General features: G+C 37.6%; 1 protein-coding gene across 2 annotated transcripts in view; it reads right to left on the bottom strand.

Annotated features, from left to right (window-relative positions):
- Positions 1-22,033, bottom strand: part of MAN2A1 (mannosidase alpha class 2A member 1) — a 172,768-nt gene that overhangs the window by 23,753 nt on the left and 126,982 nt on the right. For both annotated transcript variants that reach the window (XM_059175629.1, XM_059175630.1), the window contains exons 16-18: positions 19,492-19,606; positions 4,614-4,747; positions 1,647-1,788 (exon numbers count right to left, since the gene is read on the bottom strand). In XM_059175629.1, the coding sequence (XP_059031612.1) occupies positions 1,647-1,788; positions 4,614-4,747; positions 19,492-19,606 (391 nt within the window). The remainder of the gene's footprint in view (positions 1-1,646; positions 1,789-4,613; positions 4,748-19,491; positions 19,607-22,033) is intronic.

The following is a 22,033-nucleotide window of genomic DNA, read 5'->3' as shown; positions in this document are numbered from 1 at the left end:
AATTCCACAGTTCCTCTAGTTTAAGTTGTAAACAATAGTTAGACTACGAGACTACAAATTTCAAAAACAAAACAAAACAAGACAAAACCCAAAAACTAAAAAAAAAAAAAAAGCCCTATCCAAAAACCACCCAGAACCATAGTCATTTAACTGTCTAGAATTTGCTCCTCAGGCATTGATCATTTCACACCCAAATTAGTACATCGGTCTCTTGGCAATTTCTCTCTTCTCCCTGTCTCCAAATGTTAGCCCTCTTAATATGCGACACTCAGTAAAATCTGGGCTGTCCTCAAAATTGTTCTTATGTTTGTAGGTACTCAAATGCTAGGGTATTTGAGTGTCTCTAGCAGGGGCACCTAGGCCAGGTATGACTCTTGAGCCCATTTTTAAACCTTGCCTTAAATTCTCAAAGCTGGGTCCTTAAGTAGGGAACTAGACATGAGGAGTGGAGCAGTCATGGACTAGACAGTTATATCACTTCCCTTGATAAAGGCGAGCTGAGAAATAAAGCTCCTCTGCCCCTAAACCACATTTAGGAATTTTATGTAAAGTTGTCCAATCTATAAATGTACTTAATTTTTTAAAAATTAAAACATAAGCAGTTCAAGACTTCTGGACTCTTCAGCAACAGAAAAATTTGGCAACCCGGGGCCCCTTACCCCAGGGCAATAAGAGTCCGGCACTGAGCTGCAGCTGCCCCATCGTCGTACACTGGGAGTGGTGGGCCCCAGCCTGCTAAAGCCCCACCACTCCCTCTGCATCCCTGATGTGAGGCCATTATTATCTTTGTGATGGCATTCATGGCTTTACAGTATCATCTCATGATTTTGTGTAACGAAAGCCATGAAGAAAGAGGAATAGTATGCTTTTTCGTGGGCGGGGCGGGGGGGATACAGAATGTATGCATATGCCTAATAAAAAAAATGGGTTTGTGGCAAAGGGTAAGCCAGGCACCCGCACCCCTTTATTATCTGTCTGGCTCCTTAAGACATTTGTCTTAGCAACTCTTAAGATGTTAGAAAGAAAAACAACTGACTACATATAAATGACAATGAAAAACATGTATTATGAAGGACATAAGCCTCCCTATAGAAGATTTTATAAAAATTAATCTGTGTTTATGATTTATCTTATCTTTCCATCTTGTTCTCTCTTTCAGAATCCTTGAAATTGTGTCTGTCACGTCTTTATTCCCCTAGCTATATGATTTCAGCTCTCACCTTTCAGGTGGTAGTGCCCTAGAAGGCTGCGATTCAGAAGGACCTAGGTTTGTGGGAACTTACGCAACTCTTGAAATTCTCTAACTTTTCTCCCAGCCACTTCTCTTCTTTTACTTCTGGAGAATTTCCACAGCTATTCCATTATAACAATGGCAGAAGACTGTGCAAACAATGAGCTATCAGGGGAGATAAATTATCTTTAAGAAGCAATGGTTTTGTGGGGTTTTAGGTCCCTCATTCTTCCTCAGAAGATTGAGCAAATACATTATTTTATGTTATTCTCACAAAACCAAAATTAACTAATAGTCTGGTTCTCAAAAGAAGGAGGCTGGCTGAAGATGATAATTATTACACATGACCAAGAGAAAAATTATACACTTGAAAATGAAACTTGTAAGAGCCCAAAAGATTCCAAACAATACGTACCACTTTTCAAACTTGACACCCCTAAAGACTGAGCAGAGAGTAATGTCAAACGATGTTTGGCATCCTGGATATAGGCCATTGTAGTCATCGGATAGACGTTGGCTTGAAGAGGTAATTTGCTCATTGTCATTCTAGGCTGAATCTAAAAGACCAAACAGTTCACTTTAAAAAAAAGAAATCAAGTGATATTTACAGATGTACTTTAAAAAATTAGTACTGACTACAGACAGATGACTTTTCTTCCAAAGAGAAAAGAGTATAGCTTCCTTTCTTGTTCAAAGGAAGAGCTAATTTAAGAATTAAAACATTCCTCAAAACAATATAAAAAAAATAATGAGGATCTTAGAGAAATTTAAAGTGAAAAAAGGTAGAACTTATCCAGGTTTTTAAAATAGGCATTCCTATTTAAATTCAGAATAAAAATCCTTAACAAAAGTCTTCTAGCTTTCTAATATTTGCATAAAACAAATTATAAAGGTATTAAGTATTCATTTCTCATCTAAATCTAACATACTGCTTTTGTAATGAATGTTAAGCATAATAGCTCTCTATCCCCTTTCAAAAAATATCTTTTATAATTCTTGAATCAGTTTTAATAAATACCACAGATTCCCTCATCGAATTCTCCAACATGTTACACTAAAGTAATCAAATTCATATTTATATTTAAAGACTCTTCAGTGCTTACTTTTCCTGTTTAGTTTCAATGTAGATAGTTCCATATTTTAATTTTTCTTGGTCTCGTATGTGAATGCATGAAATACATTATTTTATTTTCTGACTGAAAATGCACTAAGCTGGCTGGGGTCAAGGAAACTCCCTCAAACCACAGCAGTAAACATCAAACAGAGACTTTGTTATCAGGTGTCTTATTCACACCACATAAAAATGATACCTCTCCTATTCAGCTCATGCAAGCTTGACATGACATGACATGACATTCGAGAAGGAAAGAAATATAAAGTTAATGTAATAGTTAACACGTATTGAGTGCTCATTATAACGAGGCAAAGTACTAGGTATTCACAAATACCATCTTTTAATCTTTACAACAACTCCACAGTGTGTCCTTCAACTTACTGGTTGTACCGAATAGAGCCCCCCAAATTCATGGTCACCCACAATCTGTGAATGTGATTTTATTTTGAAATAGGATCTCTACAGACATAAGGTATACTGGATTAGGGTGGGCTCTAATCCAAGGACTGGAGTCCTTCTAAGAGGGAAGTCTGCACACAATGGAGACACACGGAGAATACAACAGGGACTCTGTGACAGCAGAGGCAGACAGTAGAGTGATGGCTCTACAAGCCAACAGGGCCCAGAATGGCCTGATGTCTCCAGAAGCTAGAACAGGCAAGGAAGAGTATTTCCCTACACACTCTGGAGGGAAGATGTCTGAAGACATCTTGATTTTGGACTTTGGCTGTCCAGAACTGTGACAGAATAAATTCTGCTGTTCTAAGCCACCCAGTTTGTGGTAATTTGTATCACAGGCCCAGGAAATTATGAAACTGAAGAAACAACTATAAAATGTTAAAAAAAAAAAAAAAAAAGAGATAGTTTCAAAGAATTCTCCATTTCTTCTTTCCAGTCCTAATCCTTCCATTCAAATTAACTTGTATACTCAATGCAAAGGGCATTCACACATTCACACTGTCATGACTAAGGGGCTGCCAGCCATGCTCCCTACCTGTGGGTCTAGATTTCTGGTTTTGCCCAGGAACTACTCTTTCAAGGCTTAAAAAAATGGCCTATTTTAGAAGCAGAAATATTTACATTATAAATTTAGACATTTATAAATTTAGAAATAATATTTCCCTACTTATTCAAATGCTTGATCCTTGAAAAGAAAATTCACATTTTTATTCACTTTTACTAAGTTTTTTTTTTCATTCATGTATACACCCACACATACAAATAATTGCTTCTGTAAGATTTTAAGAAAAAGAGTTTCTTTTGTACACAAGGAAAATGAATCACCATAAAGTCATGGCTTCATTTGAAAACCAAACAGCTGCGGTAGAATTAACATGTAAATTCAAAGCGTATAATGCAATTTTTATGCTTTGGAAAAGGTTTAAATTTAACCTTTGCAGGAAATTGCACAAGAGAAAATTACCACAATCCCTTCCACTCAACCCAGTTGAAAATCAGACAAAGTAAAAGCATTTGTTGTGAAATTATTTCTATTCATAGCCAGAACTTTCTAAAATGCTAATGTCTCAAAAACATGCTAATGTTTTTAATAGTATTATTTCAAAGCTATGTTGTCACACACATATACTCTGAATACAGAGATTTAGGTAACAATCAAAAGAGCCCTATTAAATTAGAGTGCTGACAATCTCGAAAAATTTTGAGTCAATTTTCTCATTACCATTTCAAACTATTTTGTGAACATTTTGATTAAATACATACCTACCCACATTTCTAAATAGATACATGTTTGTATTTCTTTGTCTAAGTCTATGTACACATATGTGTGTGCATAAAGGTAAACACCCTTACATTATTGATAAAAAGAGAGGAAGAGTTTCCCTGAAATTTAAGAGCCTATTATTACATTACACATTTAAAAGTATATATGTAATAATTAAATATGCACAGACCGTTTCCTTATGAGGGGAAAATATATATTCCATCAGTCCCTAATTATGTTTCCTTTCTATGAGACAAATTCAGATATATTTTGGTATCAAGGCATTTAACATGCAAATGCCTTTGAAAAAAATACATCTGTAAATCAGATGTTCTACAAACCAATCTCTCAAATATTTGTTCTAACTTTGGAAATCTGGTTGAATATAGAACCTATAAGTACCTGTTAAAATTCAGTTTTCCTTTAGAAATAATTTGTAAACTTAAGCAAATTTTTCGAAGGATGTGAATTTAACTGACCCATTTCCATACATAAAACTTGCACACTAAAACCGCTATTACTTAGACATTTTAAAGGAAAATTACCTGGTATCCATTCAGGTCAGTATAAAATCTGTTTTGACTGTTTATGCTAGAAGAAATTCTCATTGCAATCTCACGGTTATGTTCTTTTCGGATGTCCACGATATTGGATACTTCCACAGACTGTCCGTCTATTCCTAAATTTAAAAGAATATATACGTTAATAGAAATTTATTGCTCCACTTTTCTTAAATATACTGTACGGAACTAACAAAGTGACATACATTTTTCCCATTTTCTACTCCTCTATCTTTACCATTTTTCATGCTAGCTGTGCCACTGTTCACCTTTTTTTTTCTTTTCTTTTTCTTTCTTTTTTTTTTTTTTCCTAAACTGTCAAATGGTAGAAAACGCTTTCTCCAGGGCACATAGAACTCAACAGAAGGATGAAGAGGTTAGGATGAAATAAATGAAGATGAAATATAACATGCAAATGATTCTCCAGTAAGTTTCGGAGGGAAAAGAGGACATTGAATGAGAAAAGGTTGTTAAAATGCGTTAAGAGGCCACCTGTCCTGTGTACTGTCCTTCCCCGACAGAACCACTGGAGCCTACTTCTTCACCACTCACCTTCTGCACTGGAAATCCAAAGCAGTGAAATTTACACCCTGTTGGTTCAAGAGGCAGTCTATTATTGCCCATGATCTATAATCTAGGAAAAGAGACACGAGGTCCAATGAGATGATTTATGGCTGAAGTGGGTATTATCATATTAGTATTTGTGGAGTATAATCTGGAGAACTCCCCAGAAGTTAAATCAATTTTAATTGAGTTTGTTATCTCTTAGGACCCCTTGTTATGGAGTGATTCATTTTGCCCTTTGCTGGATAAAGCAGAGGACAGCTTGAAGAAGTCCCAGATGTATCAAGCATTTATTTTTTTGGATAAGCCTAAACTGTTCACTAATTTCTATCTGTCACGCCACCCTGACTCTATCTTCTGGTCCTCAGTGAAGCCTTGGATCTATTTCAGAGATGGAGAGGGGAGTTAGGAAGAAATCCAACACTCCTAATACAGATTGAGTGTGTAGAAGAGATATTGGATCTTCTAAGAAAGAGCATTCAGGAAAGCAAGCAGTCAAAAGAAGAAAGACTGGCTCTATTCTATTTCATACGGCAGAAGGTTTCTAAGGTTCTAAGAGCCCTGGACATGTACTGGCCGTTGTTAGTTGTTACCCAGCGTGCCTCACACACAATCTGTCACAGTGTGCAATTAACCAGCACACTCTTAGATAAAGAGGGCTATGTAAAGAGAAATGGGGAGTGAGGGAAGGGAGAAAGGAGAACTTTTTCTGGGAGCCAAGAAGAATCCCCAGGGCTTAGAGAAGGTAAAAGAGTTAAGGAAAGGAAGTTTGAATCTGTGGAACTTGAGGAAAATCATGAAAATGCAGCTAGCCGAGGCAATATAGGTTTATGTGAGAAGTACACCAGAAATTGTAAAACATAAAGAGTAATATACTGACAATGCTAAATGGGCAAAAGCCTCCATCAATAGAATTTTCAAAATTCACACAGGAGTTCTCTTCTGGGAGATGTTACTCTTCCAACTTGACAACCTCTGTCAGAAATGACTTGTTTCTTACTATGTTCACAAAGCTGAGATGAGCAGTATGACCTCATGTGTGCAGGAAGAGGGCACCATTATTCCCTTCCACTTTATGGTCAGTTTGAACCACTAACTTCTGTCCAGTTAAATATACATATAACCCTTTTTATGACAATTACCAGATAGCTGACCCAAAGAGCTTCACTACAACTGGGAAGTTAAAAGGGGGAAAAAAAAAAAGTGACATCTACTGATGCTAGAACAATGGTATCTTCTTTGGTTAGGAAATGTATTACTTTCAATGCAAAGTATCTTTCAGTAGGTTGATGTCAATCTCAGTATTTTTCAAAGCCAATGAAATGTATATGGAATTTTAACAGACAAGCTTCTATAAATGAACCAAAGATGCCAAAAACACAAAATGTAGCAATAGGGATGTAGTCCCCTCTAGAGCAATCAGGAGAACACCTCATTTGCTGGAAGCGTTCATAGGGTTTTGAGCACTGCGTACCTTTTCTCCTCTCTAGACTGGATATTCTCTCAGGGGTCAACACAATACATGAAATGAAATAAAGTCTTAACAAAGGAGAGTGTTGTTAATTTCAAGTCATGTATCTCTAGAAAACATTTACAAAAAAACATGTTTCAAGAAAAAATAGGTAATTTCACATTACCTCTGGCAATAATAAATGATTTCTGTTGAGAAAATCATCCTTCTTGAGCTCAGTATTATGCTCAGATCCTGTTGTGGCAACAAATGTTTACATCTCCTTTAAAAGGAGATTCAAGGGGTGCCGAGGTGGCTCAATGGGTTAAGCCTCTGCCTTTAGCTCAGGTCATGATCTCAGGGTCCTGGAATAGAGCCAAGCATCAGGCTCTCTGCTCAGCAGGAAGCCTGCTTCCCTTCTCTCTGTGCCTGCCTCTCTGCCTACTTGTGATCTCTCTCTCCCTGTCAAATAAATAAATAAAATCTTAGAAAATAAATAAATAAAAGGAGCCTCAGTGTCCATTCACAATTCAGCGAGACATTAATTTAAATTCTATGCCAGGACAGGCTTTTAAAGTAAGATCAAACTTAATACACTTACTATGAACAAACCAAACAAATCTTGTAATGGTAATCAAAGCAAGGAGATATCCCTGAGTTAGGAAAGGGAATTTATTACTTTTTAAAGAAGAATCTGTGTGCGGGAGATGAAGGACTGCTACCTTTTCCTACTCTAGGTCAAGAATTCCCTAAGGTGTGCCATTCCCAAAGAAGTTCATGGCATTGAGGGGACAACTCCCTGGAAAGCATGGGTATGAACCCAGTGGTCTCAGTGGTCTGCAGAATCTTTGCAGTTATGTGGCAGCAAAAGGTCCTTTTACCAAAGTCGTTCCATCTGGGCATGGACAGCCAGGGATTTCTAAGCCCCTCTGGTTTTAATTCAGTCCTAGGACAGAAAACAGCTCCTACCTAACAAGAGCAGTCCAAAGTCCAAAGACGTGATGTATGTCATTGATAAAGAAAGAGAAGTAGGGGCGCCTGGGTGGCTCAGTGGGTTAGGCCTCTGCCTTCAGCTCAGGTCATGGTCCCAGGGTCCTGGGATCAAGCCCTGCATCGGGCTCTCTGCTCAGCAGGGAGCCTGCTTCCTTCTCTCTCTCTGCCTGCCTCTCTGCCTACTTGTGATCTCTGTCTGTCAAATAAATAAATAAAATCTTTAAAAAAAAAAAAAAGAAAGAGAAGTAAGTGCCCTCTTGCTGCTAATGCTTCACACTGTGTCCCGAGAAAGAGAGAATGGAGACTATTTATCTTTATTAGCAGAAGAAATGCAAACTAAAAACGGAGCAAGTCCATAGGTGGAAAGCCATCATAGAGAATGGAAAGAGTCTTGCAGAACCCACTTTCTTCTTCCTCCCTAGAGGCTGTTAGCTTCTTACAGATGGTCTTACACAACATCTCTGCATTCCAGTTTTTAACAACATTTTGGGAATGCAGCAGGTGCTGAATCACCATTAAAGAGAATGCGTTAAGAGGGGAGAGGCTGTCCTTCACGATGCCCAAGTCAGCTGACATGGGAGGAAAGCAAACCAGGCCACGGACAGAGTTTAAACAAGTAGAAAGATAAGAGAATAAGCACTTTAATTTTGAGCAAACATATGCATGCTAGAGTGAAAGCTCCTCAAGCACTGAGACCATGTCTTATTTATCTTTATGCTCCCAGCACATAATATGAGCAGATAGTAGTGTTTGCTGAGTGACAGGCAGAAGCTACGTGGAGTAATAAGCCAAAAATTACCAAGTCCTTGCTGTGTACCATATGCTTGCCATAGCTTTACGTGCAGTAACTACGGTAGTTCATTCAATCCTGACTGTAGGCCTAGGAGGACATTCCTTGCCCCAGATCACAAGGCTGGCAGAACCAGCACTAAGCCCCTTGGCCATCATGCCTCGCTGGCAAACTGAACACTAGAGAATGTTGAAGTTACTTTGGGACCAGAGATTGGAGGAGCTTTGCAGTGACTCTAAGTAGAAAGGAGACCCCCATGTTATTTTTTAAGAAAGGAAAAGGGTACTGATCTGGGATCTGATATGCTACAAGTGCTACTTAACAGAGCCAAATAAATTATGAAGAAAATGACAATAGAATAAAAATAAAAATAATAAAAAATAATTACAGGATGGGCTTGCTGGAATACAAAACTTCTTTAAAACAATACAAAATCTTTGGGGCGCCTGGGTGGCTCAGTGGGTTAAGCCTCTGCCTTCGGCTCAGGATATGACGTCAGGCACTCGGCTCAGCGGGGAGTCTGCTCCCCACCCGCCCCCTGCCCCACCTGCCTCTCTGCCTACTTGTGATTTCTCTGTCAAATAAATAAATAAAAACTTTTAAAAAACACCCCACTATTATAAAAAAAAAAATACAAAATCTTTTTTTTTTTTTTTTTTTAAAGTTAACAGCAAATGACTTTTATGGACAAATTACATGGACAGTGCCAGAGCCTCAGGTTCTATAACCTGATGTTATGAGAACAAAATATCCTGGAAAAAAAAATTGTCACAGTCACTTTAAAGCCAATAAAGTAATATATATTAATTAAAGACACTATGATCTCACTTGTCTACATAAGATGAACACTAATCACAAGCACAAGCATATTCACTGTGCACTGCTGCCAAGGGTAGAAACATGGAAAATAGGCAAGATGTCCACCAATAGGCAAATAAATGCTCTGTAGCAAATGAATGAGATAGCTCCCTGCCCGGGGCCACGAAAGATATCTGATGCAAGAAGTGAATGCAGCATTTGTACAGTGTGATGAACTTCATGCTAAAACCAAACACAGGTGTGCATTTCAAGTGTTTGTGTGTGTGCGCGCGCGCGAGAGAGAGAGAGAGAGAGAGAGAGAGAGAGAAACAGAGAGAGAGAGAGAGAACGCAAGTGATCGAGTGTGCACACAGTTATCTGATTACCTCTCTAGAGTAGTGGATAGGGGCCATGACAGATTCTAGAGGGATTTTACATTATATACATATATTATAATGTGTGACATTTTTTTCAAAAAAGTATACATAGATATTACTTGTATACGTAAAAATTATTTTAAGTATTTTTAAAAGAAGATTATTTTTTAGGAAGGTAGGGAAAAAGATAAAATTGAATAGGCAAAGGGTCAGGGCGGGAGGCTTCACCTTTTGATTTTGTTGCTTAGCACCAGTCTTAATGAAACTGAGAAGGATTCCCTTTCTTGTGTGGGAAGAAAAACTAGAAGGTATCTCTGACACATCCTTTGTGTGTGAAAGAAGAGGTAGATGAAAATGTCCAGGGAGGGTGTGGCTGAGGAATGCAGATGGAAAGCCTGGGGCCATGGCTCCAGACAGCAGCTGGTGGCTTTCAGAGAACTGTAGGCCTCATTTTCTTGCAGTCTCCTTACTTCATCATCAGATCATTTTAACACCTATCTGGGCAGCGGAAGTCAAGCCTGACCTGCAGAATCTCAGAGTTGGCCCAATTTTTTCCACCAACCCAATCACCTTATTCTAGCAATTTTGAAATGCAAAGAGAACTTTTCCAAGGAGTACACGAGACACTGCCCACCATATTCAAATGGTTATCAGAGTGAGAGGCAGCAGCTTGGGAGAAAGAGCAAGTTTTCCATATCTTATTAGTGCCGCTCAATGTATGATTAGGACAAGTCCTTACATCAATGTGCCCTAACAGCAACTGGGCCACACCCACCTAGGAAACTGAAAAGTGAAGGTGAGAACCTAAAAGAGGTGTTTAACTGAATTTGAAATAGATATGAAATCATATAAAATCAAACCTCAAAAAACCCATCTAAGATTCAAAGCAAGGTTTTCAGTGAATGTCCTAAAAATGTAGGTTCTTGGGCAAAAATGCCAGCTTATTATATCATTGTTGCCCTCATTCCCTTTTCTTGAATCTATGTCTAAGTAGAGGGGTGCCCGAGCCATCGCTTTACTGCAGAAGTAGGACAATGGTAACAATAACAATAGGGACAATAAAAGCTGTCACGAAAAACCACGGATTGTAAGTCTAAATATTGCCCCTCCAATGTGGGGAGTATTTTGTTCTGTATTTAAATCATCAAAAGTACAAAAAATAATTTTCACATTATATATTTACTTTCGTGACAGTGCTTTTGTGAACTTATCCAACTTAACCAGGAGTTGACACGTAGAATTATTAACTAATTACACACTGCTTCATTCAACACATAAACTTTAAGGATAATTCTTGCAACAATGATAAATTTAGTAGGCCATTATGGAGATGATGTTTCTAAAAAAGCAAATATTATCATTTTTTAAAACTGTACTCACATCTGAAAGCACCAAGAATAAAAATGGTAATAATTCCCACATTTGGATGACCTTTTTCTCCATGTTGACTTACTCAACTTGCCTATCCATTGTAAGATCTAATTTATCCTCTGAGGTATTTGCTGATTTCCAGGTCTGTAAATGTTCACATTGATTATTTCTCCACAAGTGAAAATTTTAACATCTGCTTTCATGAATATAAATTTGAGTAAATTTCATTCCAAGTCTTGAATTTAAGAAAATGATGATGTACCACTTTGTTTCATTTCTAAAGCACTAGATAAATAACTACTACGACTTAGGGATGAACTTATTACGAGCCAGGCACTAGTGTACAAAATTTTAGGCTTTTCATTTCGGTAATTCTTACAATGACACAAAAGTACACACATAATAGCAAAGTTAGAGCATTTGATTCCATGGATTGCAAATTTTGATTAAAGATGATACCAATTAACCACAATATACTTGAAGACCTAATAATAGAAAAAAAAATACACAATAACACTGGAAGCTTTTCTTTTTTTTATTTTTTTTGGTCCTATTAAGTATTGATTTTAAGAAACAACAGGTATTTTGGAAGCTCTGTCTTCATGGGAATGCAACATCTACATCAGTAACTTTTTTAAAATTAACATATAATGTATTTATTTGTTTCAGGAGTACAGGTCTGTGAATCATCAGGCTTACACAATTCACAGCACTCACCACAGCAAATACCCTCCCCAGTGTCCATCACCCAGCTATCCTATTCCTATCCTCCCAACCCTTAGCAATCCTCAGTTTGTTTCCTGAGATTAAGAGTCACTTATGGTTTGTCTCCCTCTGTGGTCCCACCTTGTTTCATTTCTTCCCTCCCCATCTCCCATGAACACCCCCCCTCCCTCTCAAATTCCTCCTATCAGAGAGAGCATATGATAATTGTCTTTCTCTGATTGTTTCACTTAGCATAATACCCTCTAATTCCATCCATGCCATTGCAAATGGCAAGATTTGGGTTTTTGAAGGCTGCACAGTATTCCAACAGACAAGGTCTAATGAAAGCATTTCCATGGGAAGAGAATAAAACAGCTCACAACACTGAAACTTTTCTGTTCCCTTCAGTTCCCTTCCAAGCTGGGGCTGGTCTAGGACAAGTGAGGGAAGAATATGGAATAATCACAATGATCTGTTTGTATACCCTTCAGATTGACAGTCACTCTGAACTTGCCTACTTCCTGCTCTCCTGAACATGTTCCTTTCCAAGGTAGCTTAATGCAGGAAGCTTGGATTCTGTGTACTCTTACTTCTCAAGTTGATCTTGCCATGGAGGCAAGCAGTTCTTCCTTGTTTTTTCTTTCTTTTTTTTTAAACCACACTTTTACCATTACTTCTCTCAACTTACCAAAAAAGAAGCAGTAGGATACCTCTCACTCATCCTAACTCAGTGGATGCTAAACAGAGACAATTTGCAGTACTGGTGTTTGGCTGAACTTTAATGGTTGGGTAACAAACATTTTTCCAAAACATGTGATTTTCTTTTGTTTGCTTTCAACAAAATTGAAGGTGTATCTAATCAATTTGTCAGGCAGTAAAGCATTATAATTAACTGACTGAAATTCATGTTTGACAATAGACAATTCTGTGATTTATGGAATATAACTCACAAGGAGTTCAAGGGACTGAATGACTTTTTTTTTTTTTAAGAGATTTTATTTATTTGCCAGAGAGAGAGCGAGCGAGAGAGAGAGAGTACATACAAGAAGGCAGAGAGGCAGGCAGAGGCAACGAGAGAAGCAGGCTCCCTGCCGAGCAAGGAGCCTGATGCAGGACTCGATCCCAGGACCCTGGGACCATGACCCGAGCTGAAGGCAGCGGCTTGACCAACTGAGCCAGCCACCCAGGTGTCCCTGAATGACATTCTTATAATAGAGCTCCTTCCATTCCCACCTACTTATTTATGGTAACTTTTTTTTTTTTTTTGCCTTACCTTTATAAAAACAAAAATTAAGAAGAAATTGATGCTGAAACCTATCTCACTCTAGCATTAAGTATAATTCACCAATGGATATATGAACATATGTGGAATATAAAGGGTACATATGATTCATCCACTGAGAGAAAGGTTTTCATTCAAGCTCATAAAATAAATGACCAAAACGGTAATACATTGGGACTGTTTTGATCAACTGTATACTATTAATAATTTTTATAACTCAATCCAGAAAAAATTTAACACTTACTTTTAGGATGAATGAATTGTTGAACTTAAATTAATATACACATACATATATGTTTCATAAGAATAATGAAAGGTTGATCAATACCCTCAAGCATAAAAATAGTATATTAAGATAAAACTCGGTGGGAAGCGGAATGGAAATACGAGTTCAAGGAGAAAATAAAGATGTGAAATTTGACTGTTAAAGGTCTTATTCAGGCCTTTTTAAAAATGCGCGATTTCAAAATCAAATCGCTACTCACTGGATATGCTTATTTTAAAATGTCAGTATTTATTATACTCCAGAAAAAACATCTTTTGCAATTTTTAAAATGTATAAAAAATAGATGTCAACTTAAATATATGTAATAGTTTTCCAAATCCTTATAGGAACAAAGGAGTTTGATTAAAAAAAAAACCCACTTCATGCTTTGTAATGTTCTTTCCCTCCTTTCTGCCTATATAAATGACATTTCTCTAAGACACAGCATCTCAACAGCCCACTTCCTTTATCAAATCTTCCCCAACACCCCCAAACCTCAATGGCTACTCTCTTTTCTAACACTTATGTCTAATTCATCTGGCCCACATCCTCTTTTTTTTTTTTAAGTAGACTCCACACCCAGCATGGAGCCCAGTGTGGGGCTTGAACTCACAAGCCCTAAGATCCAGACCTGAGCTGAAATCAAGAGTCAGACGCCGAACAGACAGAGCCACCCAGGTGCCCAAAGCCTACACATCATCTTAAGGAGAAACAACACTTAATATGTGCCAGGCTTTATGTACATTATTAATTCAGTTAATCCTCCAACACTTCCATGAGGTAGACTCTTTTATTGTCACCTTTTTCAAGATGACAAAACCAAGGACAGAGAGGCAATAACTTGTGCAAGATCAAGCAGCTAGACGGTAAGCAGTGGGAGCTAGGGCAGGAGCTGGAAATGACATGCAAGTGTGTTGACTCTGGAGTTTGAGCTCTTAACCATCATACTTCCCCTATATTTCCCATCCCTACGCCCTTAATCTGAGTTTACTACAACACTTATTTGTAGGGGATGATGTTTCCCTGCTAGGAAGCTATGCCTTCAAGATGGCAGCTGATGTCAAAGAGCCCCCAAGATAACCTCTGAGTTCTGAATTTGTATAAACAGCATGTGCTTATAGTCCCTCAAAATAACCTTTCCTTTCATGCCTGTTGGGAATAATCAGATTCAATGCATAGCTCCTTATTCAATTTTTAAAAGTTCCAATTAAAAGGAAAAAAAAAATCCTTAGCAGTCAATTACATATTATGGTATTCCAAAAATGTTTTAATTACCTAAGTCTGCCTAGCCATAACTTACTTAATGCTTTTACTCTTAAACTAAATATGGAATGTAGTCCTAGGGGGGAAAAATGAGAGATTGACTGCAAACCATTTTAATACCCTCATGAATCTTTTTATGGAAATAAAAACAGCTTCAGTGAAGCTCTGAGACCTTGTTTACAAGTAGGAGGACTCTAGGGATGGAAGGCCCAGATTCAAGCATCCTTAGAAGATGGAATTTAGGAGCAAGGAGTTAAGCACAACAGAGACTTTATGTGCTTAACTTTAATTGGCCACACCTAATTGGCCATCTAGTCTTTCTACCATTTAAGAAACCGAGCCCATAAGAAATTTAAGGACAAACTCAAGGTCACTCTGGTTGGCTTCAAGGTGCAACTAAGGATTCAAATCTCTAATTCCCAATGTGGATTCTCTTATGTATTTAACCAGATGAAGTTCATTTTGACTCTCTAAAAGTCAAGGGTCATGTTATGAATCCAATCATATTACATATTTAAAACAGAGAAAAACTAAGCGACCTCTTTTTGAATGCTAACTGTGCCCACTCAAGGAAATTATTCAGTCATAGCTGCCAAAGGAAAGTCTTTTCTTCCATACTTTTTGATGGCAGTTCATTACATTTTACCTCCAGGCTACTTGCTTTCTTTTAGCAAGATCCATTACATTTAGTACTTTCATAATATGTCAGCAGAAAATAGGCCAAAAGTATTGCATTTAGGTATTTCTCCTAAGGGCTGAAACATGGTTTACACACATACTCATTCACTCACAAACACCTGCCTAGAAGAACGTAGTCCCAGGGAAAAGAAGCTTGAAGGTATGTATTATAACTGATCTGGAACCTGAACCTTGTGCTGGAGAAAATGTACATGACACATTGGTAACCCATAGCAACCTAATTCTTCAAAGTAGCTGCTGATGTCAGAAAACTAGGGCACCAAAGTCGAATAATTACCGCTCCAAAGACAAATGAAGCCACAGCTAAGAAATGTCACCTACTGATCATGATGTCACTGCAAGTTATGCACTTACTGTGATGGCACAGAAACAAATATAAGGGGATACATGGGCTTCTGCCTATATCACATTCTATCTTCCAAACCAAGATTAACAAAAAAAGCTAACGTAGCCAAAGCAGCCTTAGGAACACGTAAAGCTTCAACTAAATAAAAGATGATTATAGTACGAGAAAACTAATCCTCACTTCTCCCACCATTTCCTCCAGAAAAATGTTATTTTCTATAAAGGAAATATAATCTTTGAAAAAAAATAGTTACAAAAGGGCATTTCATTAAATTATGGGTGCTACAAAATGGATTTCTTATTTAACCTGATGGAAGGCAAAACATTGTGTTGCATTAGAAATCTCTCAAATCCCTCTGATCTTGTAGAGCTTTTAAAGCTAGTGAGCACAAGATTTCCTCTAATTTAATATTTCTAGGAACCTTTGAATGTAATGTTTGAACAATAATGAAAAGAAACACAGAGTGTTTTTTAATAGCTTAAATTATGTTAAGAGAGGGCTCTAAACAGCAACCCCTACCATTTTCAGAATCTGGAGAGAATGCAAATAAGACACTGAAACTTAAATATAAAACACTAAGGGGGGGGGGGGGAACCAAACAAACAAAGTTGGTTGAACCCATACCAATTCAGTTTGTTGCAAAATCCATGATGACCACACAGTTTTTATAATCTGGCAAGTGCTATTTGAGCTCTGTTCTTGACTTTGTTTTCTCTCAAAGCTTAATTTGGGCCAAAGGTTACTTTGGGGAGAAAATGGTCATAGAGTAACTAAAACAGAGATTGAGGAATTTAAGGATACTTTATCAGGTTCACATTACTTTAGTTTTTTAAAAGAGTATTTCAAGTAAACGGATTTTGAAATACTTAATATAGACTCTCAATAAAGACAAATAATCCATAATATCACAAATCTTCCTGTTTCTTTATCCTGTTGCTGAGAGATAATAAAATCTTTTGTTTAATTAATGGTTTAGTAACCTAATACAATTATAGTATCTAATCATAAAATATTAATAGTTTCTCTCCCCCAAGCCCCATTTTTTTCTGGCTCATAAATTTGGAACTAACAACAAACATGCTCTATTCTTTAATACTCATCCAGTAACTGCATCTGGTCAGTTTAAGGGAGGCAAAATTAGCATACATCCAAAGACAGTTTAGTAAATTAAATTCGAAAGTAGGTATTTGTGTTCTTTTAAGAAATATTAAATACAAGCTGATCTACAAAAGCATGTAAGTTGGCTGATGTTTTCTTTAACACCTAAGAGGGAAAGCTACATCCTGTCCATGGATCTTGCTCAATCACCCAGATGCCTGGTTTACATGAGGCCAAAGTTTAAAACACCGAAGAGCTTTCAAGTATGGCAAGTGCGGCTGCTTTGGTACAGCATAAACAGACCCCGTTCAGGCACTTTGAACTTGTCGACATCCAAACACCCTGAAGACCTCACATCTCTTTCTTAGGTTTTGATCAGTGAATTAAAACCCCAATAAGCCAGGATCCAGACAACCGAGCCTTCATGCAACGGTGTGTGAAAGAAAATGACAGATGGAGGGAGGTCAGGAAGGCCACTGAGAAAAAGGCTCTCTCTCCGCAACAGGCCTTATTTTTCCCAAGAGGGAGATCTATTGAAAGGGGTTCAGATACAAACACAGAAGGATGTATAGTTTGGATGAAAGCCTTTCAGGTGAACTGGTAACTCCATCTCCTACCGAGAGCTTTCATGTTGGGGGAAAAAAAAAAACCCACCAAAAAATATAAACACTCTGGGCTTGAGAGTGCAAAAAGAAAAATTGCTATGTCACTTCGAATAGTTATATACGCTGGTTTCAGGTTCAATCCAGGCAAGAACAGTAAAACTCATCTGGAGAAGCACTCTGAGTTAACTTCACATTATACGTCGCTTCCCACCAACTTCTGAAGCTTTCTGCTTTCAAACTACAAAAATCTAATACAAATGCTTCAGCCTGTTTATTCCACGCACTGTGACATCTAGAGGCAATCTGGGGTCCGTATTCTTACTTTATTATTATTACTTTTGTTATGCTAATACTCTAAGCACCCCAGTTGTGAACAACTTCTGTTTCTTAACTCACTAATCCACAGGCATGGTCACCTTGGAGGGCTGGGAGTCAGTTAAATCTTGGTGGTTCCTGATTACGCTAAGGGACTACTAGTCAGCCACTGGGAATTTTAGACTACTCAGTAGGGGAGAAGGAGAGAGGAGAAAATAAAGGCATTTAGGGTCTGGTAAGTACATGTTCTCTGGGATGAGGCAAGTCAGCCAGAGTCTATTAATTTCCAAATCAACCACTGGGGTATGACAGCAAACTAAGCTTATAGTCACAGCAGTAGCAGAAGGCCCTCTAATTTATAGAAACCGTCTCTGTGATGAGCTCCAGATCCCCTGGACAACCCGAGAAAACTGAGGCTGCCGTGATAGTGGACAGACTCATTTAAACAAAAGCAAAAGCAATTAAGCGAACAGACTTGACTGAGAAGTTGGAATTATCCGGCGAGTGTAGTTTCAGTGTTAACTCTGCGACACAGCCTATTCCCTGAGTATACCTGACGAAAAACGACGGTAAACCATGCTTGATGACACAGGTCTGGGCCAAAGTGGGTGCCCCATTGTACTCAAGGAAGAAACATTCCATTACAAGCAACAGTTTTAAGCAAATCTAACAGAAGATAAGCACATCTGCTATGTGACGATGCTACTTTTTACCCATAAAACGAAACCTTTGGCCATAGCTGAAGGAGTAATTTAGAGCACTCAGAGATGTTGAACAATGGCTTATGCAAGAGCAGAAAGGGATAGTCAAAAATATTATTTCTGACTCTCTAGAGATTTTAGAAAACTCAATAAAAGCTTATTTCAGAAGCACAGGCTTCCTTGCAGGGAGGAAAGTGAACATTCCCTGAGCGCAGTACCCTTTGCTTCCCCACAAAACCCAAAAAGCAAAGAGCATCTGACCATATATTTTGTCATTAGTTTTCAAACACTTTATTATCTACTGGTATAAAGATTCAGGGAAACAATATTTCCTTTTCTAATTTTTGCAGCCTAGCTAACAGCAAAGAAAAATCTAACGTGGCATTTTTATGAGGTCCTTTCCTAAGAGAGTTGAGACCATGGTAAGTGGCCCACTTACTAGGATTAGGCTTGTGGTTGGAAAGGTACTTTATTCTAAAAACAGTGAATTCAACACCAACCAAAATAAATGTACAACTCTGAGGGTATCTGGGAACCCGGGCTCCACCCAAATCTGAAGGAAGGACAAGAGCCACTGCCTGTGGTTAAATCCCTAAGAGGATTAAAAGCCTATTTACTATAACTTGTTTGATACAGATGCTGCTCGGTCCCATCCCGAAAGCAACAAACAATTGCCCGGCTTTATACTCTCCGAGGTAAAGAGATGTAAACAAAAAGAACTAGTAACTAATGTTTTTCTTAAAAAGAAGTTAAGTTCCAGTAACACCTGCTAGTGTAATATATTCCATATTTAAGACAGGCTGTACGTGGGGTGGTGGGGGTATGCGCGTGTGTGTGTATGTCCCCGAGGTGGTCAGTGATCCACTAACTGAAAGCCATACTTGACAGAATTCCCATTTGGTAAAATTAAAAGCAAAACAAAACAAAAAAAACCCTCTTTTTAGATCTTAGAAATAAAGCTTCCACCTAATGAACTCATGACCAAGACAGATATTATGATAGATACGGGTGATACACAGAAGGAAAAAACCTATATATGTAGAGTTAAATGTCTGACCATTTCTGATTATCAAAAGGTTAAGTATATTTTTAAACCACACAGTGAGTATGATGGCAAGTTAAGAAAAGACTACCATATATACCGTGTTCAAAAACCAATGGCTAATTTACTAAAAGTGACACACACACAAATTCCATAACCAGTATTCCTGTTTCACAACTATGCTTCTCTGTTTTCTTACCCTGTATGTTGTACAGTCGAACTCTATGGGTAACATGTTCCAAAAAGCAAGTCACGTCTGAGTAAAACCTTCCATGTTGCACTCTGACAAAGGGCAGTGTTGTGTAAACATAAGGCTGAGGAGGAAATGACATTTTTTAAAAAAAATTTTAGCTTTTAACTTTTCCAAGTGATGTTTATTACCATTTCCAAAATAATACATAACACCTGATATTTGCTATTTCAAGTGAAAACCAAACCTTACAATGTATCAGAATATGCACATGCTATAAAAATGGAATATAAGGTTTTCCATTAGACAGAAAGTGCTGAAAACGGAAAATAAAAATGTTTACAATGTGACTGGCCTAGATGATCTACAAACATTTCTCCCAGCTTTAACAATTTCTAATTAAAACCCTTCTATATAGTCCATATGTTATTTATTAGAAATACCATTCATTCTACAGCAGTGACATTTTCCCAGGGAAACATTTATTCTAACCATGGCCCCCTAATGTTCAGGGGTCGGGGCAGGTGGCAAGGATGACCACAGGGAGTCATCTAAGCAAAGAGAAAGCAGGATTCAGAGATACCGTTTAATCACAGTTAGGTTTACTACTCTATAAAACACACTGCCCTTTTACTAGAAAGAAATAGCTGAATATAAAGCAAATTTACAAACTTGAAATAGCTATGGCAACCATTGGTTTAGGTTTCATCATTTCGAACCTAGTGTCAAGAAAAAACAGGAACAGAATGTAACTTCTGCAACACAGAAACAAATAGAAAGCATTTATGAAGAATTATATATATTTTTCTTTTTTTTCTACAAGGAATTATATTTTCTTAAGCATTACAGGCTGGAAAGGCTCAACAATGGCATGTCGAGTAAGTAAGATACTACTTAAGCAGTGTCAGATTTTCAGACTGTGCAGTTTTCTTCCAAATGTACCTCTCTAGTTCTAGAAAAAATATTCTGAAATTAACATAAAATGTTAAGGTTTACAAAGTTCTTAGACCTAATTTTACCATATAGCTAAAAAGTAAGGGAAGAAGACAAGAGCTGGCATGGGGATTTCTGGGCTCTTGTCTACTTCTGATGTGCCCAGCTGCCTCCCTGAGAGTCTTGTATTTTCTCTTTGTAAACACATGATAATTCTCTTGGTCTTTTTATCTAATATTAGAGCTATTTAAAGATAGAATAATTTTAAATAAATTAGTCACAACTGTCCATGAATAATATTCTGTAAGTACAGCTACCTTTCATTTTTCCTTTAGTATAAGAGCAATCAATGGGGCACCTGTGTGGCTCAGTAGGTTAAAGCCTCTGCCTTTGGCTCGGGTTGTGATCCCAAAGCCCTGGGATTGAGCCCCTCGTCAGGCTCTCTGCTCAGTGGGGAGCTTGCTTCCTCCTCTCTCTTTCTCTGCCTGCCTCTCTGCCTGTCAAATAAACAAATAAAAAAAAAAACAAAACAAAAAAACCCAGTCAATCAAAACCAAATTCCTGGGACACCTGGGTGGCTCAGTTGGTTGAGCATCTGCCCTCCACTCAGGTCATGATCCCAGGGTTCTGGGAGTGAGCCCTGCATTGGGCTCCCTGTTCTGCAGGGAGTCTGCTTCTCCCTTTCCCTCTGTTGCTCCCCTCGCTTGTGCCCTCTCTCTGGCTCTCTCACTCAAATAAATAAATATAAATGTTAAAAAACAAAAACACATATAAAAAAAAACCCCAAATTCCTGTCCAAGTGAATACAGACTAATACAGCTTATAAGGATCCACTGCCCTTTCTGGAATGACTACTCTGAGCTATAGTTTACCTTTAATTTCTACCTAATTTTAAAAAATCAAAAGAACAAAAAACTAGATTCCTCAGGGTGATCAATGCTATATTCTTTAAAATCTATTATTTGATTTTGGTTAGCAAGCTTTTCTAAATTGTAGAACAAAAGTAACTTTTGCAGGAGACAGGTCTCTAGACAACAAAATATGGGGAAAAAATTAAACTTATCTTGAAGTAGAGAAAACCTATATAAGTAGAAGAGCAAAGAAGATGTTCTAAAGAAAAAAATACAGAACGGACTACACAAAAATTTAAAAAACACCATAACAACATAAAATAATTAAATGACACGCTGATGGAACACTTTGCTATATATAGGAAAAAGGATTAATTTTTACCATATATAAAGAATGCTTACAGATCCGTAAGTTGTACCAGTAGAAGAATGGTCAAAGAACTTAAACAGAAAACTCACAAAAGATATAGGAGAGAGTATGAAGGTTAGCTTCCCTAATAATCGCAAAATGTTAACAGTAAAGTATTTTTCACCCATTATTATAGGAAAAGCTTTTGATATGGCTGATTCTCAGTGCTTGGAGTGGTGTATTAGAGAGCTACTCTCAAAAACGCTGGTGGGAGCGAATATTTATGCAGTCACTTTATAGGACAGAGAAATAGCATGAATCAAGTCTTAAAGGCCTCATCCACTGACACAAAATGACTCCTCTAGAAAGTTATTCTCAGGAAATAATCATCACTGCATAAAAAGGATGGTACAAAGAA

This window comes from Mustela lutreola, chromosome 5 (genome assembly GCF_030435805.1).
Source record: "Mustela lutreola isolate mMusLut2 chromosome 5, mMusLut2.pri, whole genome shotgun sequence".
In the NCBI taxonomy this organism is placed as follows: domain Eukaryota; kingdom Metazoa; phylum Chordata; class Mammalia; order Carnivora; family Mustelidae; genus Mustela; species Mustela lutreola.
Note: the sequence above shows the minus strand (reverse complement) of the source record. Positions and strands in the feature narration are given on the sequence as shown.